The following is a 23,170-nucleotide window of genomic DNA, read 5'->3' on the forward strand; positions in this document are numbered from 1 at the left end:
TTTCCGTAAAAGATATAAATAGTAACAGTGACACTGCTACACTATTGTGTTGGTAAATCGACTAGCAAGAACCCGATGTTAACAATGATAAATTTTTTGTGACTACTTTATCACGCACTAGTAAAATGAAAGCAATGAATGTTTACTCTCAGAGAGAAGAGACAGTTACTGAGTGAATATGATCTGTAAACTTTGCTCAGCAGTTATCATTAGAGTTTTGAGCATGTAGATGAGTAAGCATGATGCAATCCTATTCCTATTACAGAGCTTTTAAATGCTAATAATTATAGCCAGCAATGTTGGTATTTAGTGCTAAAATAACCTATAGTCACGCAATGGAATATCCAGCCTATGCACTATGGCTGAATGATCATACATGGCTATGCTCCAGTGCCCGCTGTTGTGTTAACAAACACTAGTCTAGGGAAAGCAAGCAGTGTTTCCATGTTGGAAACTACCCTCGCTTACTCACGCATAAACAAATCAATTATCCAGATCATGAAACAATCTTAAGAATTCAAAGTACGCTTCATAAAACGAGAGTTATTCTATTGGAGTTTTTGTATGCCTTTATACTCGCCCGCCTAGACTAATCTTTCAAGTTTGAAACCTTCTTAATGATGCAATGACCCCTACGCTCGATAAACCAATCTCAAAGTTGACTAAAATTGCAGCTAGAATGTCTCTGCTGTATTATAACACTGGCTCTATCTACAGATAATAACATAGGAGTATTTGTTTAGACAGCAAATATTAAAGTGGTGCAGACGTAATATTACTAGTGTTGCTGCTACGAAGTGTCAACAGCCTTGAATTATCATGTTGTACTCAGAAATAGATGGGATCTATGAAATATATAGCCATTCATGAAATAGATGTCATTTATAAAATAAATAGCCATTTATGAATTTTATTGAAATTATGATTGTCATGAGCCAATGAGCAGCAAGCAAGCCTATTTTATGTCTAGGGAAAATTCATTTGTCTAATTGTCTGTTGTCAAAAGATGTTATCACAAATACAGTCAGATTGATAGTGTTAAAAGCGGTGTTTTAAAACCGACTTCAGATATCTCATGAGGTTTGACTCTTTTGTCTTTGCTTACAGAAGTCAACTCACAGTCAATGTTTATCAGCAATATGATAGTATGCAAAGGTCAACATGATGGAGTGTAAAGGTTTTTTTCAGAAATTTTATGAAAATTCTAGAGTTGTAGTGCATGTACTATACTGTTGTGCATGTACTATACCTTGCTATAATGATAGTCACATCTGTCTATCTGAAGCCATGCTAAGAACCCTAGAAAAAGAAATTGTCTTACACAGGAGTCAAACGCATGGGGTCAGATTCGAAGGCAGACCCATTACGACTGTACCACTTAGTCTGCCATGCAACTTACTGGGATAATTATACTGATTATTCATGATGATCTCTCAGATCTCTCCATAGATATATAAACCTATATATATATTATATATCTATGGTTTATATATCTATGGATCTCTCAGAGTGCATGAGACTGACAATTGTACTAGTGTGAATCATTTAAAGCAGCAATTGTTGTCAGAGAGGACTAGTTTTTATACTCTATATTTTCAAAGCTGTTAGAAAATCTAATTCCATTGCTAGGTTTTCATAAGAAGCGAGTGTTTGTAAGGCATTTCATAGCCAACATACAATAGCTCTATGAATATATTGATATCACTCAATAGACTGCTTTCACGTTGAGTATTGGGAATTCCAAGCTTCTGTTTCCAAGGGTTTTGGAAATCAAAAACTTTTATTGCTTAATATTGTTACATCATCCAATTCATAAAACAATTGTAGGTTTTATGGCACCAGCTGTCATTATATTTATTTATAGTTGTCTATATTTGTATATGTCTGTGACTGGTGAAATAAAGGAAAGCATGATAACCAAAGAGAACTGAATATGCACAAGACTGTAAGTCACGCTCTGAGTCACTTATTGATAGACCACTTTGCTGACCATCAGGAACTTAATGCAACTAAATATAGAGCATTTGTTCAAGTTAAAATAGAGAATTGCTCATGCCAACCAATTGAAACAGTCACAATCTTCCGTAATAACTTATTATTGCTTGTAATTAAAATGTTCATTTTTGACAAAGTATTAAATGAACAGCCAGGAGATTTCCATTTAATATCGCTTGTTTCTATTAAAATCATATGCATGTTTGCAAGTTGATACATGCACGTTTGAAGACACCTTCACAACAGAAGGCGTTAATCATTCAGAAACATTTGCTGTTTATAATTTTAAGATATAATATTTGCTGACACCTACTATAATTTTCAAAAAGTACCCAATTTACTTAAAGTTATGATCTCAAACAAGGTTTCGTATGGATATTGCCCTCAACACAGTTGTTGAAGTTTGCTAATGGCTGTGGACAAGTATACTTGAATAAATTATGCATCAAAATTACCCTTCTTGGTTTTTCCAAACAATGCTAAAATTAGATAAAATAAACAGAGCTGAATTTACAATAATATATTTTCATAGAAGAAATTATGAAATTATAATAGAATATTATTAAAGAACTGTACAATTCTAGAGTTTAAGGTCGCTGACAAACACATCGACGAGCAAGGTAGACTTTGTTGGTCCTCTGATCTTTAATCTTCCTCCATCTGCAGTCACGACTGTAGTGGGTTTCAGGAGATCGTACAGTGCTGCAAGTCAATTCAACATTGTTATTATTTTATCTACACATGACAGAGTACGAGTAGGCAAGTCACAGAAAGCGATTCACATTGAATTTTTTTGTGAACACGGCTAGAAAATAAAGATTGTACGTGCGCTTATGAGTATTTTAATAATTTTTCGCCAGGTAATTAAAATGCATATATGAACAAACCAGAACTGATTAATAATTCACACTTACAATTTTCCTTGAGCCTCTTTACCGCATTTGCAACTTCTTGTGAACTCAAACACGTTGCAGGCAATTTGTTTTCTACAAATACAAAAGTATTTTATAACTCCTCAATCACTCAATTAGGAAACCAAGGAAGCTTTAAAACTTCACATGAAGCAAGAAACATGCAAGCTGTTCAATGGATTATAATGAGACATTACCTTTTAAAGCGGCATGTGCCGCTGGTGACATAATCATGCTGTTCGACTTCAGTCTTAAATGTATATTGTCCGTACCGAGGAGGGGTTGGTTCATCATCTGAGTCTGGTGGTGAGTACGACATGATGAAGTTGTTTTAAACTCTCAGTTGCTTTAGAAGTTCAGCTGCTTCTCTTTTCTTTTAAATATGATAGAGTTTCAGCTAAACGCTGCTTTTTATACCGAGCCACTGGAATTTTTGTTTACCAGATTTTTATTCCAAATCACTTGGAAATTTATCATGGAAAATTTTGGCTGATGAAACAAATATATATGACTCATGCTTTGCAGCTTCCAGGTAATTTATAATCAAAGTATTTTCAGGATGGGAATTTCCAAGCATTTTGGAAAATAGTGATGGAAACCCATAGCTGGTCAATTAGCTATACAGGAAAAAGGAAGATGTTGAGTAAACACGTGATGGTATCAATTATTGTGTATTCTAAAACTCATTGCTTGCTTTTGACATGCTTTGAAGAATTTTCACCAGTTCTTAGTTGTACACACTGACTCAGAAATTAATTAGAATAAATTTTAAATGGCAAGGGTTGCGTCTGAAACTGTATAAAAGTAATTGTTTATTAACCAAATGCCAAATAAAAAAAGTAATAAAAATAATAAATAAGTTACTGTAATGAAAGTAAGTTAAAAAACATTTTACAGTTTTCATGGCTGCCAGAAATTGATTGTAAGTTGTATAGCAAATTATACAAGTATGCGTAGAAAAAGTTATGAGAAACTTGTTAACTATACTGGTTTATGGGTGATTGTTCTCTTTAGTCAGAGCTAATGATCTTGGATGTTATAACTTAATTCTAACATGTTGATTATATCATCTTTTTATCGGAGTCTTCATGTCTGACAAAAAAGGCTTTTTACAAATTAAAAATTACGAATCTTAACTGCTATTGACTGTTACATTTGTATTTTAGAAAATCCACACAGTTTATCTACCTTGATAAAGGCATTCAGTTGTGTTCATACACTTTGCTGATCAAAACAGACAGTTAAGAGAGCTCCGCTTTTGCAGATATTTTATTTTTTATGAATGTTCACCTTCATTTCACTTTACAAAAATCTGTAACAATTGAGTTTTCTCCTTATCATTAAAACTCTAGCATTTTCTAAATGTCCTGAACTTTCTAGATTCTTATCAATGTTCATATTCTTGTTACTATTTGCGTATTTAAGTTCAAGGAGCTGTGATATAATTTTACAACTGGGTACATTTATTTTTATTACACCTTTTGAACACTTCACAACTGAAGCAAAAAAATTTTGTTGTCTATTAAATAATATGGCATGTTAATCGCTCTTTAATGTAATAAAAAGAAATGCTCTCAAAGTGCACCAAGAAACACCTGCTAAGAGATAAAACAAACAGGTATGTCGGCGCAAAGGAATGTGTTTTATTCTCCCATTTTAAATATAGGCTAACACAATCAAGATAAACAATATATCTGGTCCTTATCTATTTCCACTATGAGTCTTTATAACTATCAAACTAAAACATATAAAGTTAAACTCAAACATTTGTATATTAATAGCAAGTTCACATCAATCTCTCTACAAACTGTTGGCATGATTAACGTAAGACGTGGCACTGGCTTGTAACACATCTACGAATAAGGTACACTTTTCCTGTATCGTCATCTTTGAATCTCTTCCAACGACATTCATCAGAGTAGTGAACTTCTCCGCCACTTGTATTACTGTAGAATAAAATGTACAACAATAAACAACTTGACAATATATGTTATAATATAAAACTTTATGATAGGTTAATGCTGGAAATACCATTCTAAATAACATTTAGTATTTCAAAGTACCAGTAGATCAAGACCTTTAGATATCTTGCTTGACTATTTTTACAAACTATACATGCCTTGGATTGTTTGTATAAATATAAACTCATCGATGTACTTACAATTGCGTGTTACATACACAGTTTCGGGTCCAGAGATAATTGCTGCTTTCTCGAGACTCCTTCAACCTAAATAATTGAAAGATACACTAAAGTTAACGAGGTATTTTATCTTCTAAAATTTAAGCTAAAACATTATGTACGAGGTTTGATGAATGTACAACTCAGGATTAGAGTAGCGTTCAAGTTTATATGAAATAGATGGTTTAGTTAACTCACCCCGAGTAAGAACATCTTCCATTATAGGAAGGTACAGGCTTGTGCTCTTCTACTTTGCATCCCAAGCCCTCTCTACCTGATCAACTGTCTACTTTATCCTCATGATCAGGTGGGGGTGGAAAACCGCGAGAATGGTGAGTGGGTAAGCAACGTGCAGGGTTATGAGTTCCACTCATTGCTTGACACCAAGTTGAAGTAGAGTTCGTGTGGGTTGATGTTGATTTGGGTGTATACATGATGATATGACTTTAGTTTGCAAGTTACAGACTCCAGCATTTGCTAACATGGTGCGATGTTGACCAAAGTTTTCCTTTTTGTATTAGTTGGCATCATGCATGAGTCGACATTGATGAATACTGCTTCAACTTTGATTGGTTGCATAAGTTTCTATTTACTGATTAGTCATATTTGAAAAAGCTGAAACGATATTCCCTATCTTAAGATATGTTTTGCTCTATTAACATGTGTTGGTCAACCTTTAGCTAGAGTCTATTTTTGTTAGCTGCACAAGGCTATTGACATCACACTCAAAAATGCAATACAGTGTTATTGCTGTAGGTGGACCAATATCTGTATGATGAGAGGAAACCGAAGACAATATTATATATAATATATTGTTATATGCTTTTATATTTATTATATATAAACAAAGGTTGTCAAACTTTGGCATTCCATATCATTGTTTACTAGATTAGCAATTGGATGTATTGATTACAAGATACTCTCTCTGGCTTCCATATCAATTCAGCCAACAAGTCAGGGCAATGATAACATGGATTTTCCTGCTTAAGATGGAATCCCTAGCAGCAAATGGAAACTAGATAGAAGGAAGTCTTTTAGAATATTCTAGAAGCAATGCAGTGTTGCTGACTCAGATAAAGTTCTGTATAGTCTGGTTATTTAGTCAAATGTTTCCTGTAGTGATTTGGAGTCTGATAAAACAGCTGCATAAGATATATTTAGACATATTTTTTATTGTTGGTGTATTTCCAAAATACTTATTATAGGCAGCATCCATTACTGCAACTAGCGGCAGCAGACACGGTCTTAGTCATAGCAGAAGGCGTTTTACTGTAAATTGGTTTTTATTTAGAGGATGTTTTTGGCAAATCAGAGGCTTAAAACATCTGAGTCAGATGACAGCGGTTCAGCACAAACTCTCCACTAATCTGTATATCCTACTAAGTCATGTAATATTGGGTCTGAGTATCAATTGTTATAACATTTACTTACCAGTAAATATTCCATGCTCTTATTTACATGTTAGCATGACTTGAGGTATTTGAAGTCAGACAATTGTCATTTTCCATTACTAATGGAAATTCTGACTTAAGCTTGACTATATATAATGGTCAGAAATGGTAACATACTTTCACACTCCTTCTGACTTGTTTAGAATGAACTTTGATTATGTCGCTGTAAAATATTGCAGAAATTGCATGTTTGTGGTTGAAAGATTTAGAAATTGTTTAAAAACAAGTGTTGGTTATGAAACTCTACAATACGAATTATTTGAGCAAGCAAAAAAGGATTATTTAAAACTGCTGTGTAGATGAGTGAAGCCTTGCATCGAGCTTTCTATAGACTTACTTTTATAAAAACCACTCCCCTGATCCTTGGAAGACTTAAGGTAAAGTATCTTGTGATCATCACAAGCACAAATGTTTGTTGTGTTTCTGTTTTGCAGCCAAAACTCGACTACTTTAATTGTATTTACAATTAGAGCAGCTTATATACAAGTAAAGACAATGTATGAATGCATTTGGTTCCATATTCTATGAAGTCTGGGCTCATTTACTATACATTAAACACCTGCCTTCTGTCTCCCATCATACGGATATAGAACGATTCAGAGCACTGAAACTGTATTGATTTTGATTGTGATGTCAATACCTCCATGCACGTAACAAAACTACGCTCAAACTGAGGCATGAACAACACATGTCAATAAAGCAAAATATACCTTATATAGAGAATAAAGTTTTAAAACCATATACCATAACCATATCACCATGCCACATGCACATTTTTATCAACGCGTACAATATTTATGGGAACTTGCAGACAAGCTGGGAGTGCAACTCATAATCTTCCATATGTGAGCCCACAAGTGTGTTTGTATCAATATGTCTATTTGTATCAATATGTCTATTTGTATCAATATGTCTATTTGTATTAATATGTCTATTGGTATTAATATGTCTATTGGTATCAATATGTCTATTTGTATCAATATCTCTATTCGTATCAATGTGTCTATTCGTAACAATATGTCTATTTGTATCAATATGTCAATTTGTATCAATATGTCTATTCATATCAATATGTCTATTCGTATCAATATGTCTATTCGTATCAATATGTCTATTCGTATCAATATGTCTATTCGTATCAATATGTCTATTCGTATCAATATGTCTATTCGTATCAATATGTCTATTCGTATCAATATGTCTATTTGTTTCAATATGTCTATTCGTATCAACATGTCTATTTGTATCAATACATCTATTCGTATCAATACGTCTATTTGTATCAATACGCCTATTCGTATCAACATGTCTATTCGTATCAATATGTCTATTCGTATCAATATGTCTATTCGTATTAATATATCTGTTTGTATGAACCAATATTTCTTGCCTTATTGAGATATACAGATTAATACAGAGTTTTTGTTAAACCGCTGTCATCTGACTCAGCTGTTTCAAGCCTCTGATTTGCCAAAAACATCCTCTAAATAAAAACACAATTTACAGGAAAACGCCTTCTGTTATGACTAAGACCAAGTCTGCTGCTGCTAGTTGTAGTAATGGATGCTGCCTATAAAGAGTATTTTGGAAATACACTAACAATACAAAATATGTCTAAATATATCATATGCAACTCTATCATCAAACTCCAAATCACTACAAGAAACATTTGACTAATTAACCAGACTATACAGAACTTTATATGAGTCAGCACTATTGCATTGCTTCTAGAATATTCTAAAATACTTCCTTCTATCTAGTTTCCATTTGCTGCTAGGGATTCCATCTTAAGCAGGAAAATCCATGTTATCATTGCCCTGACTTGTTGGCTGAATTGATATGGAAGCCAGAGAGAGTATTTTTTAATCAATGCTCCCAAATGCTAACCTAGTAAGCAATGATATGGAATGCCAAAGTTTGACAATCTTGGTTTATATAGAATAAATATATATTAAGTATATTATATGTAATATTGATAATATTTTATATATAACCTGCACATGTAGATAACAAGCAAGCAGTGCAAGGTTAAAACTGAGCAGCTTCAACCAAGAACAGAGCTAGCTCAGTGTAATAAAGTAAAACTGTTTAACCTTTATTTTAAATAAAAATAATATGATTTGACTGTAAGTTATATTTGCTATCAATATCTTAATTTTGCAAAAAGAGTAGTGTTTTCATGCTGTAGCAAGCTTCTCTACTAGCTATGATTTATTGATTAAGCCTGATATGGTTTAATCAATATTGAGAATGATCGGCAAATGCTGAGCTGTGATAATGGTATCACCTCAAAGACTGTATCTCCTTCATTTAACAACAAACAGCCTTTGTTACTGATAAAATGGAAGAACCAGATTAGCTAGATTGGTTTATGTCTAGGACTGAATCATATAAAAAAGATTTTCTGAAGTTCTTCTGTCCTATTCTATGCCAAAGTGGGTGATTCTAAAAAAGAGAGTATACATTTGTTCTTTGTGCACCCAGCAGCGTTTTTGACAACTGCATTACCTTCTGCATATGAAGCCACAAGCTCAAGACTAGATTTTCCGTTACAGATATAAGTATTAACAACAACGCTGCTACATTATTGTGTTAGTAAATTTACTAGCAAGAACTCAGTTTTTGATTACTTCTCTGTGACTACCTTATCACTCACTAGTAAACTGAAAGCAGTGGATTTTTTATCCTAGAGAGAAGAGACAGTTACTAGGTGAATATGATATGTAAACTTTGCTCAGTGGCAATCATTAGAACTTGGAACATGTAGATGAGTAAGCATGATGCAATCCTGCTCCCATTAGAAAGCTATCAAGTCCAATTAGTTATAGTCAGCAATGTGGGTGTTTAGTGCTAAAATAACCTATAGTCACGCAATGGAATATCCAGACTATGCACTATGGCTAAATGATCATACAGGGCTATGCCCAAGTGCCCATCTGCTGTGTTAACAAAGATTAGGCTAGAGAAAGCAGGCAGTGTTTCCATGTTGAAAACTCGGCTCGCTTAGTCACGCATAATCAATTATCCAGATCATGAAACAATCTTAAGAATTCAAAGTACGCTTCATCTAAAACAAAGTTATTCTATTGTAGTTCTTGTCTGCCTTTATACTCGCGGGCCCAAACTAATCTTTCAAATTTGAAACCTTATTGACGCAATGACCCCTACGCTCGATAAAACCACCTCAGAGTGTGCTAGAAATACAGCTATAACTTCTCTGCTGGTATTATAACACTGGCTCTATCTACAGATAATAACAGAGGAATATTAGTTTAGATAGTAGGTTCTAAGGTGGTGCTGCAGACATCATATTACTAGTGTTGCTGCTACGAAGTGTCAACAGCCTTGCATTATCATGTTGTACTCAGAAATAGATGGGATCTACGAAATAGATGTCACTTTTAAAATATATAGCCATTCATGAAATAAATGTCATTCATGAAATAAATAGCCCTTTATAAATTTTATTGAAATTACGATTGTCATGAGCCAATGAGCAACAAACAAGCCTATTTAATGTCAAGGCAAAATTCATTTGTCTAATTATCTGTTGTCAAAAGATGTTATCACAAATACAGTCAGATTGGTAGTGTTAAATGCGGTGTTTTAAAACCGTCTTCAGATATCTCATGAGGTTTGACTCTTTTGTCTTTGCTTACAGAAGTCAACTCACAGTCAATGTTTATCAGCAATGTGATAGTATGCAAAGGTCAACATGATGGAATGTAAAGGTTTTTTTTTCAGAAATTCTATCAAAACTTTAGAGTAGTTGTGCATAGTTGAAAAAATACTATACTTTGCTATAATGAGAGTCGCGCCCGTCTATCTGAAGCCATGCTAAGAACCCTAGAAAAAAAAATTGTCTCACACAAGAGTCAAACCAGTGGAGTCAGATTCTAAAGCAGGCCCACTACGACTGCAGTACTTAGTCTGCCATGCAACTTACTGGGATAATTATACTGATTATTCATGATGATCTCTCAGATCTCTCCATAGATATATAAACCTATATATATATATATATATATATATATATTATATATCTATGGCTTATATATCGATGGATCTCTCAGAGCGCATGAGACTGACAATTGTACTAGTGTGAATCATTTAAAGCAGCAATTGTTGTTAGAGAGGACTAGTTTTTATACTCCATATTTCCAAGGCTGTTAGAAAATCTAATTTCATTGCTAGGTTTTCATAAGAAGCGAGTGTTTGTAAGGCATTTCATAGTCAACATACAATAGCTCTATGAATATATTGATATCAATCAATAGACTGCTTCCACGTTAGGCATCGGGAATTCCAAGCTTCTGTTTCCAAAGATTTGGGAAATCAAATTTTTTATTGCTTTATATTATTGCATCATCTAATTCATAGAACAATTGTAGGTTTTATGGCACCACCTGTCGTTATATTTATTTATAGTTGTCTATATTTGTATATGTCTATGACTGGTGAAATAAAGGGAAGCATGATAACTAAAGTGAACTGGATACACCCAACACTGTAAGTCATGCTCTGGATCACTTATTGATAGACCACTTTTGCTGACCATCAGAGTTTTCAGCTAAACGCTGCTTTTTATACCGAGCTACTGGAATTTTCGTTTACCGAATTTTCATTCCAAATCACTTAGAAATTTATCATGGCAAAGTTTTGCTGATGAAACAAATATACATGACTGACATTTAGCAACTTAAAACTAATCTATAATTAAAGTATTCTCAGGGCGAGAAATTGCAAACAATTGGGGAAAGGATATGGATCCCCATGGCTGGTCAATTAGCTATACAGAAAACAAAAATGTGTTAAGTCAACAAGTATGACTTATGATATTCTTGATTATAAAATATGTTACTTTTTTTAGTATACTAATAAAGCTATTTATATTAAATACTCTAAAACTCATTGTTTGTTTTTAGCATATCCCATCTTTTTTCATCAGTTTTTTTATCATTCAATCCTAACATGTTGAATATATCTTCTTCTTATCAGAGTCTTTATGTCTGATGAAAATGATGGCTTCTTAGAAATCAAAAATTAAAAATATCAACTGTTGCTGACAATTATATTCGTATTCTAAAAAATCTACACAGGTTATCAATTTTACTACGACATTCATTAATTTTTGCATATTTTACTGATTGAAACAATTAAGAGAGCTCTGCCTTTGCAGATATTTCACTTTTAATGAATGTTTACTTTTATTTGACTTCACAAAGATCTACAAAAAAGTTGAGTTATCTCCAAGCATCAGAACTCTTTAGTATTTTCTGAATATCACTTTAGAACTTTCTAGACTTTTGTCAATACTCACATGTTGCTATGTGGTTATATGCATGCATTTAGTTGTGATATGACTTCGTAACATAATAAATTGTACTTTAATTTACTTTCAAAAAATCATACCGTAAGTACATGTACAAATGTACAAATCATGTACAAATCATACAAACTGCTCTAATTCTGAACACATTTAAAGTAGTCCAATTTTGCTGCAAAAGAGAAACACAACAAGCTTTTACTTTTAAAAATTTGTGGTGAGTTGCAAAGGTCTAAAATTTTTACGGCAATCTCAAGATGTTTAAAAAACATTAAATTATTTTAAGTTGACTATCTCCGCACATCTTGTTTTAAATTTGTAATGAGTGCGTTTACAGAAATGTAAAGAAAGTTCAAGAATTCAAGTTTTTTGCCTTAACTTAGAAGTACTTGTCATTCTTAAGTAAAAATAGGCTTCAAGTAAGCTTCTGAGAGTACGTAGTTTAGTTATAACAAACATTTAAATATAAATATAATATATAATCAATTCACACTTTTGGCGCTTAGGTTTTGAGCCAGATCACGAGATACCTTACCTTAAGTCTTCCAAGGATCAGGGTGAGTTCTTTTTATAAAAGTATATCTAAAGAAACCCTAATGCAAGGATTTACCCATTCGCACAGCAGTCTTAAATAATCCTTTTTGCTGGCTCAAATAATCCATATTGTAGAGTTTCATAACCTACATTTATTTTTAAATGACTTCTAAATCTTTCAACAACAAACATAAAATTTCTGCCATAAGTTACAGTGCAATAATCGATGTTCAGGCTAGACAATTCAGAAGGAGTGTGAGGGTAAGTTACCATTGCTAACCATTATATATAGTCTAGCTTATTTAAGTCAGAATTTCCATTAGTAATGGAAAATACCAAGTATCTTGCTCCAAATACCTCAAGTCATGCTAACATGTAAATAAGAGCATAGAATATTTACTGGTAAGTAAATGTTATAACAACCAATACTCAGACCCAATATTACATGACTTGGTAAGATATACAGATTAGTGTAGAGTTTTTGTTAAGCCGCTGTCATCTGGCTTAGCTGTTTCAAGCCTCTGATTTGCCAAAAACATCATCTAAATAAAAACACAATTTACAGTAAAGTGCCTTCTGCTATGACTAAGACCAAGTCTGCTGCGGCTAGTTGCAGTAATGGATACTGCCTATAATAAGTATTTTGGAAATATACCAACAATACAAAATATGTCTAAATATATCTTAGGCAGCTTTTTCATCAGACTCCAAATCACTACAGGAAACATTTAACTAAATAACCAGACTATACAGAAATTTATGTGAGTCAGCAAAACTGCATTGCTTCTAGAATATTCTAAAAGACTTCCTTCCATCTAGCTTCCATTTGCTGCTAGGGATTCCATCTTAACAGGAAAATCCATGTTATCGTTGCCCTGACTTGTTGGCTGAATTGATATGGAAACCAGAGAGAGTATCTAGCAATCAATACACCCAATTGCTAATCTAGTAAGCAATGATATGATATGCCAAAGTTTGACAATCTTTGTTTATATATAAGAAGTATATTATTGAAATGTATCATACTTAGAACTAAAATCAGAGTGCTCAACATAGGATGGAGCAGTATACTTCTGGCAGGCTGTAAACTTCAACGGTTGGAGTCTACAGCCTGAAGATTGCACTAGCAAGAAACTGTCAGTAGCTGAAAAAAAGATAAGTGAGCTATTTAGTTCTCTAATAAATATATTATATATAATATTGATAATGTTTTATATATAATATACACATAATAAGCAACCAGTGCAATGTTAAAACTGAGCAGTTATGATCATATCAAAACAAAAGATAGATGGAAAGGGTGAAATTCATCATCTTTTAAGCAACTGCAACCAAGAACAGGTCTAGCTCAGTGTAAAAAATTAAAACTGTTTAACCTGCATTTTAAATAAAAATAATACAATTTGACTGTAAATGATATTAATATTGATATTCTGATTATGTAGAAAGAGCAGTGTTTTCATGCTATAGCAAGCTTTCTACTAACTATGATTTATTGATTACGTCTGATATGGTGTAATTAATATTGAGAGTGATTGGCATATGTTGAGCTGTGTTAATCACATCACCTCAAAGACTGTATCTGCTTCATTTAATAACACACTCAAGATTTCGGATCACGAATAAGCTAGATTAGTTTGATTAGTTTATGCCTAAGGCTGAAGCGTGTGACAAAAACTTTCTCCTGGCCGTCTATTTTATGTCAAAATAGGCAATTCCAGGAAAGGAATGTACACTGTCACTTTTGTGTACACAACAGTTTTGTTGACAACTGCATTACCTTCTGTGTATGGAGCCAAAAGCAAAAGAATATATTTTCAGTGGCTGAAATAGATAGTAACAAACAACACTGCTACATTACATTATTGTGTTTAGAGATGCCCCGATTCTAATTTCACGAGCCGATTCAGGTACCGATTCGATATACCGATTCTTATTGAAAAATAATCCGATTCAGATAGCGATTCAGATCTTTTGTGTTGCATAGATAATTGTTAATTTTATTATGCAAATATAAATATAATGTGAAGAAAATATAAATATTGATGTATTTACTTGTTTGTATTTATGGAAAAAAGATAAACATGTATATATATTCATATACTGACATACCTTGCATCAACAACAGTACAAAACAGTAACAAAACAAAACAGTCCATGTTTCTTGAAATCTGTTATTAATAATGGCAGTTACTGTTAGTGGTACAGCTTTCTCTGCGATAATGAAGTCTCTCTTCTACTGCTGAACGAACTGCTGCGCCTGTACAAATTTAGAGTAAATAAATATTTCTTTTAACTACGGTTAGTGGTTCAATTCTCTCAGTGAGACGTCCTTGTCTTCTATCACTATTGATGTAGCCAGTCGTACTGAAGAAGCACTCACTTGCCACAGATGATGAAGGACAGGTTAAATACCGATAAGCCACTGAGGTTATTTTATGCGATACAAACAACACATCATATCGTCAGGATCAAGAGAGAGATAGATAACTTTTTGCAACGACTGCTCAAATTACTTTTGTAATGCTAGTAAATAGCAACATTACACTGCATTCTTGTTTTTCATTATGGTTCTCTTGTTCGTGATTGGTTGTAATAAATCATATCGCTGTAATTGGGAAATACCGCACTTTGTGATTACATCCTGACTAAAGCAAAAAAATTCCTCAGCTGTGTTGATCAGGCTATAGACACGAAATAAATTGTGTGACAGGCCTGAAATTCATCAGGTAAAAGGAAGGAGCTTGCAGCTGATGATTTTTATTAGTGTAGCAGGCTGAAATACAGTGTTCTGCTAAATAGTTTATCTGTAAAAAGTACCTGAAGTTTCCGATTTTTAAAAAAAAGATCGGCTGATACCGATTCAGATACTTAACACCCATATCGGCACCGATACCAACTCCAATATTAAAATCGGGGCAACTCTAATTGTGTTGATAAATCGACTAGCAAGAACTCAGTTTTTGTTTACTTTTCTGTAACTACTTTATCATTCACAAGTAAAATGAAAGCAATGAATGTTTACTCTTAGAGAGACCAGATAGTTACTGGGTGAATGTGAGCATTTGTGTAAACTTTGCTCAGTGGTGATCATTAGAGTTTGGAACATGTTGATGAGTGAGTATGATGCAATCCTACTCCTATTACAGAGCTATCAAGTCCTATCCTTCGTTTTTTTGTGACATCATTTTATTGTTGTCGGCCATCTTGATAGACAATTTTATCATTAAAAACATGAAGCTTTTGCAATTATATTTTAAAAACGATGTTTTTGTTTGCAATTTTTTTATCATAGTATCAAAACAACATCAAAAAGTACTAGTAAATAAAAGAAAAACGATCGTTTTCTACAAATAAGGCAGCCTTTTCGTCAACGAGCGCATGTGCAAACGACTTGATGACGTCAAAAAAACGATGGATTAGTTATAGCCAGCAATGCTGGTATTTAGTGCTAAAATAACCTACAGTCACGCAATGGAATATCCAGCTAACACGCTCTAGCTAAAATGATCATACAAGGCTATGCCCAAGTGGCCTGCTGTTGTGTTAACAAACACTAGTCTAGGGAAAGCAGGCAGTGTTTTCATGTTGGAAACTACCCTCGCTTACTCATGCATAAACAAATCATTAATCCAGATCATGAAACAATCTTAAGAATTCAAAGTACACTTAATCTAAAACAAAAGTTATTATATTGTAGTTCTTGTATGCCTTTATACTCACCCGCCTAAACTAATCTTTTAAATTTGAAACCCTCTTAATGATGCAATGACTCCTACGCTCAATAAACCAATATCAAAGTTGACTAAAAATATCGCCATAACCTCTCTGCTAGTATTATAACACTTGCTCTCTCTCTACAGATAATAACAGAGGAATATTAGTTTAGATAGTAGATTCTAAGATGGTGCTACAGACGTCATATTACTAGTGCTGCCGCTATGACATGTCAACAGCCTTGCATCATCCTGTTGCACTCAAAAATAGATTTCATTTATGAAATAGATGTCATTTATGAGAAACATAGCCATTTATTGATTTTATTGAAATTATAATTGATATGAGCTAAAAAGCAAGCCTATTTTATGTCAAAGCAAAGCTTACTTTGCTGATTATGTGTTGTCAAAAAATGTTATTACAAAAAAGTCAGATTGACAGTGTTTGATGCGGAGTTTTAAAACCGTCTTCAGATATCTCATGATATTTTATTATCTTGTCTTTCCATACAGAAGTCAAATCACAGTCAATGCCTACCAGGAATATGATAGTATGCAAAGGTCAACATGATGGCTTGTAATGGTTTCACATAAATTTTGTAAAATGTCCCGATTGGCTGTTCATAGTTGAAAAGACTAGATGAGAGTGATAGTTTTCATACTGGTTTTCATAAGAATCGAGTGTTGCGTAAGGCATTTCATACTCAACATAAAATGGCTCTATGAATGTATTGATATCAATAAATATTCTGCTTTCACGCTGAGCATCGGAAATTCCAAGCTTCCGTTTCCAAAGATTTTGGAAATCAAAAACTTTTATTGCATAATCCTATTACATCATCAAATTCATAGAACAATTTTAGGTTTTATGGCACCAGCTGTCATTTTGTTTATTTCTAGTTGTCTATATTTGTATATGTATATGACTGGTGAAATAAAGGGAAGCATAATAACCAAAGAGAACTGGATACACACAACACTGTATGTCATGCCCTGGATGACATATTGAGAGATCACTTTTGTTGACCATCAGGAACTCAATGCAACTAAATATAGAGCAACTAAATATAGAATACTTGTTCATGTTAAAATAAAGAGTTGCTCATGTTAACTGAATAAATTAGTTGCATTTTCTCATGATAACTTACTATGGCTTGGAACTAAAATGATTAATTTTTAGAAAGTTGTAAATGAACAGTCAGGAAATACCTATTTGGTTGTTGAAGCATAGCTTATTCTAATCAAATTAATATGCATGTTTGTGAGTTGAAACATTTGTGTTTGAAGGCACATTCACAACGAAAAATGTTGGTCATAAGCATTTATCATATATAATATTCATGTATTATGTTTGCTGACAATATAATACAATAGAGCATCAGCTATCATTTCCAAAAAATAATCAATTTGCTTAAAGTTAAGGAGATAAAACAAGGTATTGCGAGATTTAGTGACTGATATTATAATCACTAAAAATAGACTTAGTGCTGCTAGGTAACAATCATTCAAGGTTCGGCATTGTCTCTATACACCAGGTGGTTTTTCACAGACACACTTTCGAACCAGATAGACTTTTTTCGTAACCTGGTCAGTGATTCTTCTCCATTTACACAGCTTGCTGTAATGATTCTCCCATTCACCAGGGGTGCTAAAATAAATATAATATAATATAAAAAATGACGCTTAACCAGTGTGTACAGTAACTAATAATCTGTTGATACATCTTTGTCAATTTGTCTGCCAACTAATTTGATATGTAAACAATGGGTTCCGTTAACAATAGAGCAATATACTTTGTTAAGTTTATGAATGACTTGTTACATAGTATTTGTGTGAAAAGTTTGTAAAATGGTTGAGATGGGTAAATTTCTAAACTTGTATGATAAAGATTTTCTTCATAAATTCAACCATATAATAATAAGAAAGACCTATAAACCTGTTAGAGAAGTAAGTGTAAGAATGTTTTATTTGTACTTACTATTTGAGACATACACACTCTCGGGTTAGGGTAAACTTTTTGAAAGTCATTGAGCCCATGCATCCACTTCGTCGTATCGTCTGAGGTTCTTTCGGCCTTGAAAATATAGCAGAGATTTATCTAAGCAGCTAATAATTTTCTGTGTCAGTATTATATGAAATCTATTGACATGGCAAGTGAGGCAGGTGCTTCCTATTAATTTGACAAAAGCCTGACTTGAAACTTTCAAAATATTCTACCAAATAATATTAGCTTGGAAAATGCAACCGCATTGAAATTTCATCAAAGTTACATTGACTTGCTCCTAAGCTATCTTTACTAAACTATTACTAATTCAGCATTCAATATTTTCAATGTGTGAAGTACACAATCGTATTACACAAAATACTTTATAAAATTACCTTTTGTAGCGGCATTCTTTGTTCGAATAAGGTGAAGGTGCATGCTCTTCCACTTCAGTCTCAAATGTGTATTTTTTTCCTAATGGAGGACCTGATTCGTCATCCGAGTCTAGTGGTGGGTGTGACATGTTGAAGTTGTTTAAAAAATCTGTTGCTTCAAAAGTTTAGCTTCCAATCTTTTCAGATCTGACATGAATTTAGTGGGCTTATACTTTTATACCAAGCCACTGGAATTTTCCTTTACCAAATATTCTTTCCAAATTATTTGGAAATTTATCAAGGGAAATTTTCTCTAATGGAACAAGTATACATGACTCATGTTTTGCTGCTGTCAATCCTATATATGATTAAAATATAGTCAAGATGGAAATTCCAAACAACTTGGGAATTGATGATGGAATCCCATAGCCAGTCAATTAGCTATACAACATACAGGAAGATGTTGAGTCAACACATACTGGGCATAAATCAGCACATTCTAAAACGTATTGCTTGCTTTCAACATTTCCTTGAGGAGTTTCACTAGTTCTTAGATGTACACATTGACTGAATAATTAAGCATGCTACAGGATTGTGTCTCAAAATGGTAACGGATGTGTCTGAAACTGTGTTCATCATACGAGTCTGGTGGTGAGTGTGACATAATGCAGGTATTTGAATGATCTCAGTGCCTTTGGATGCTTGATATACTCTTGCGGTGGAAATTCTATACAATTTGGGAAATGATGACGGAAACCCATAGCTGGTCCAATGGCTATACATCATGCGTGGAAATAACAGAATCACCTATTAAAGATGAATGAAGCTCTAAAAATGTGTGCTTCCTTTAAACAGGTCCTAAAGCATTTTTAATTGTTGCACTTCTCTATTAGATTTCTGATTAAGTCGTACATGCTGTTGGAGTCGTCTGACCTTTTACTAAATGCCTACTAAATGAGATTTGCTGAGACAGATGACCCAAACATACATTATGAAAATCGAGCGTAGAGTAAAATTAAATTTAAAACAGCACTCTGTTCAATCTAAACCTTCAGAAAAGTAAATTGTTATTGTGTAAGAGTATCTGCTGACACCAAAATCATTTTGGGAAAAAGAATAAAATAAGGGCGTTATGTTTTGCATTTATTAATGATACTGATGCATAAGTGAACAGAATGCGTACAACCATATACAAGATGTTACAGCACCTTTGAGAAGTGTTGTATCAATTGTACAGTCATTTTTAATTAGTCTTTGCATTGAGTATGTAAATATGAGAGCGTATGAGGAAATTCTAACAAGCTTTTAGCTAACAGTAATAGATTCAAATGGCACCTAAATTATAGGAGTTTTGACAAATTGAACAGGTGATAGAGAACTAATTTTGACAAGCTGAACAGGTAATAAAAACTAATTTTGACAAGTGGAACAGGTGGTAGAAAACTTATAACATTTGATAAGAGTTCTAATCCTTCTAACATTGGCATGCATATTGCTTTCAACTAAACCACGTAAATAGCAGAAATATATCTTGTTGAGATTTCAGTTTAGATAGAGAATTACCAGCATTCCTTTTGTTCTGAAATATTGACATTGTATATAATATAACTTATGAAGTTTTTTTAGAACAAGGATGTTCCCATCAAACTAAAGTTTTGACTATCAGATAGCCACAACATATGGGAACCTTTGTTTGGAAAATTAATGGAGTTTTTTAGACTGGCCATTAGCCTTAATCAAGCCATTTGGAGACATCAGTATAACTTTTATGGAATTGGGATTTTCTGCTATTGACATTGCACCATCTGAGTGAATCTTCTAGAATTTGTAGCATGCTTGTGCAAATAACTGCCACTCTGCCTGTGCTGGTTGTTAAGTTTTCTTCTCTCTGTGCATTACCCTTTCAAGTATAGCTCAGCTAATATATGCAAAAAGCAAACTATAGTTTATCAGTTCAAACTTTAAAATATATCATCACTCTTTTTATGTTCAGGATGGCATTACATACTACATTTATAAAATAATAGTATAAGAAGTGAACATTTCAGACACTAGTTTAAATTTGGTTTCAATCTTGAGATACTACTCAGGTTGACAACATCTTTATCAAGAGTGGTTGAATGGCTTTTCTTTATCCACAAACTTCAGATGTCTGCAAGCAAACCATTTTTTTAAAGTTTCAGTAAAGGAGAGAAATTTTAAAAGTTATATCTTTTATATTTCCAACAAACTCTCACTTTTGTTGTTGTAATAAATAACAAAATCTCATTATTAGTTTCATGTACTGAAGAATATTGCAGTGCATTAAGAGTATTGCAGTGCATTGCTTATGTTGTTTAGAGAGGCACTACATATAACATATGATCATCTTTCTATGATATTTGTTTTGTACAACTGTTTTACAAAGTTATACAGTAATATATAAATTGTCAAAAAGCTACAATAAGTCATATAGGTTTTGAGAAAGCTATGATATCTCGCATCAGCTGTCACAAACCTACAATGAGTTATACAGGTTGTCACAGAGTTATCATTTAAATACTTTTTATCTTTCAATCATGCTTAACATTAATCTTTCATAAATTTATCGGAGAGAATACAAAAATCAGTCAACTACAAAAAAGCCATTTGCTTGGATACATAAACATCTTGAGTAAAAGCAAGAGCAAAACAAAATTTTGAGTTTGAAAACTTTAAAAATTAGTTTGAAAAACACTGAAACTAAATTTTGAAATATTTTCACTCAATGCTTAAGGAAATAATTAAAATTAAATACAAGAAAGAGAAATCATCTAAAAAGATAAATTGTGTAATGACTCACCCGATTCTGAAGTTTCATTTCTTCTGAGAGAACAAAAGGCTTTATGCGCAAAAGCATTTTTTGACTAAATAGATTTTCCTTGTTTCTCTGTCAATTATGCTCTTCCATTTGCAGCGATTATCATAGTGCTTCTCTTTTACGCCTGATTGGCTAAAATAAACACAGATTTTTATATAATGACTCACGTAGCTCAACTGAAACTAATATAGATGATCAATATAATTAAACCTCCAAGATTTAAAGGCCAGCATTTATGACGAGAACATTATGAATGCTTATCCTATATATTGATGAAATTTTTAATTTGTATATTTGGCAGCATAAACAGCTAAAATCTACTCATTTAAACACAAAGATTAGAAGGCTCTATGTAAAAGTATAGTTAGCATGTTACAATACGTAGCCTGCCTCCAATACTACATAGCCTGCCTCCAATGCTACATAGCCTGCCTCCAATACTACATAGCGTGCCTTCAATGCTACATAGCCTGCCTTCAATGCTACATTGCCTGCCTCCAATACTACATAGCCTGCCTCCAATGCTACATAGCCTGCCTCCAATACTACATAGCCTGCCTACAATGCTACATAGCCTGCCTCCAATGAGTGAAACACTTTCATCTCTAAAAAGCTTGCAAAGTAAGATTGATTATTTACACACTAAAAACAATATCAAGAGTCTACCATAAATTTGCTAAATAACTGCTAAGAAAACTTGATGTTACTTACAATTCACCACACCAGCAGGTTAGAGTAAGGGTGTAGGTTTCTTGATCAACATATTGATAGCCCAAGCAACTAATCTGCCTTATTCGTTCAGATTGGCTTGTCCTTGTAAAAATAAAGTTGAAATTAGTAAGATTAGCAAGTCAACACTTTTGATTACTAATGTAATTTATGTATACAAAGTTGCATGAAAATACACACTTTGCTTAACTAGCGACTAACACGCCACTCTGTAAGATGGTGTAAAATCTAAGATGTTAGCATACTTCACTGTTTATTCTTCCTTTTGTGTTAGACAAAAGTTAAAAACTTTGCATTGCAAAACATCATCAGTTCTAACTACATGTAAAGACGAGAAATAAAAAATCAATATTTACTGGTCATAGCAGCATCCTTTGTGGTTGTAAGCAGGTCTATGCTCCTGTACTTGCACTTTGTTCCGATTGTAGCTTTGTCCTTGTGGAGTAACAGAGTCCATAGAATAAAAGTCAGGTGGTCTGTATGCCATGCTTGCAGTTGAACTCCAAGTTTATAGGTAGTAACTAACTGTTCGTTGTCTTATGCTCTACCCACTTCTGATGTCGTTACTTACCATGTATCCTTTTTATACTTGTCATTACATCATGGAAAAGTTGGACTTTACAGTTTCCCAAGCTTAGAGGTAGGAAATTTATGGGAAATAAAAAAACCTTCTAAATTGGTCATGCTGATGTTATATGCTTCAAACACCTTGAATCAGTTGGAATATGGAATTTCCATTAGTAGTGAATATTGCTTTTAGATAGTAGTGCAACACACTGAAATTGCTCATATCCTGTGATTAAATATTCTAAAGATTTCAAACAAACCAAATTTGTTGCTTTTTCTAGCTGTCTAATCTAGTTTGAAGTCTTGTCTAGTCTCATTTTTCTCCTTGATTGCAATTGTCTATTTTTACCAATAGTTTAAACAGCTTTTGGATCTAGCTGCATGATTTTCATCAAACAGCGTTATTTAGTGAGTTATGTTAAGTACCCACTTGTTATTTTTGATACTGCGCTCAACATGGTTGTTAAACTTTATTACCTACTGTTAACATATAGACCTTGCAATGAGATGGCTATTAGTATACAATTTGGTTTAAAATGATGGCCCACAATTTTACAAATGTTTG

General features: G+C 33.2%; 2 protein-coding genes and 1 long non-coding RNA gene across 3 annotated transcripts; all 3 read right to left on the reverse strand.

The window, feature by feature from the left end:
* Nucleotides 1-2,500: 2,500 nt before the first annotated feature.
* LOC137406630 (uncharacterized) lies at nucleotides 2,501-3,275 on the reverse strand. Its single transcript, XM_068093241.1, has 3 exons — nucleotides 3,104-3,275; nucleotides 2,910-2,981; nucleotides 2,501-2,697 (listed from the first exon to the last, which is right to left on the reverse strand). Exons 1-3 carry the CDS (start codon nucleotides 3,223-3,225, stop codon nucleotides 2,583-2,585), a joined length of 309 nt encoding a protein of 102 aa, XP_067949342.1. The 5' UTR covers nucleotides 3,226-3,275; the 3' UTR covers nucleotides 2,501-2,582.
* A 13,927-nt stretch (nucleotides 3,276-17,202) lies between these two features.
* On the reverse strand, nucleotides 17,203-18,662 carry LOC137406526 (uncharacterized). The gene is made up of 3 exons (XM_068093115.1): nucleotides 18,492-18,662; nucleotides 18,091-18,186; nucleotides 17,203-17,760 (listed from the first exon to the last, which is right to left on the reverse strand). Exons 1-3 carry the CDS (start codon nucleotides 18,617-18,619, stop codon nucleotides 17,637-17,639), a joined length of 348 nt encoding a protein of 115 aa, XP_067949216.1. The 5' UTR covers nucleotides 18,620-18,662; the 3' UTR covers nucleotides 17,203-17,636.
* A 1,810-nt stretch (nucleotides 18,663-20,472) lies between these two features.
* LOC137406635 (uncharacterized) lies at nucleotides 20,473-22,515 on the reverse strand. The gene is made up of 4 exons (XR_010979925.1): nucleotides 22,395-22,515; nucleotides 22,021-22,122; nucleotides 21,292-21,441; nucleotides 20,473-20,622 (listed from the first exon to the last, which is right to left on the reverse strand). It is a non-coding gene; the product is annotated as an uncharacterized lncRNA (long non-coding RNA).
* Nucleotides 22,516-23,170: the final 655 nt, after the last annotated feature.

Source organism: Watersipora subatra, chromosome 10 (genome assembly GCF_963576615.1).
Source record: "Watersipora subatra chromosome 10, tzWatSuba1.1, whole genome shotgun sequence".
NCBI lineage: Eukaryota > Metazoa > Bryozoa > Gymnolaemata > Cheilostomatida > Watersiporidae > Watersipora > Watersipora subatra.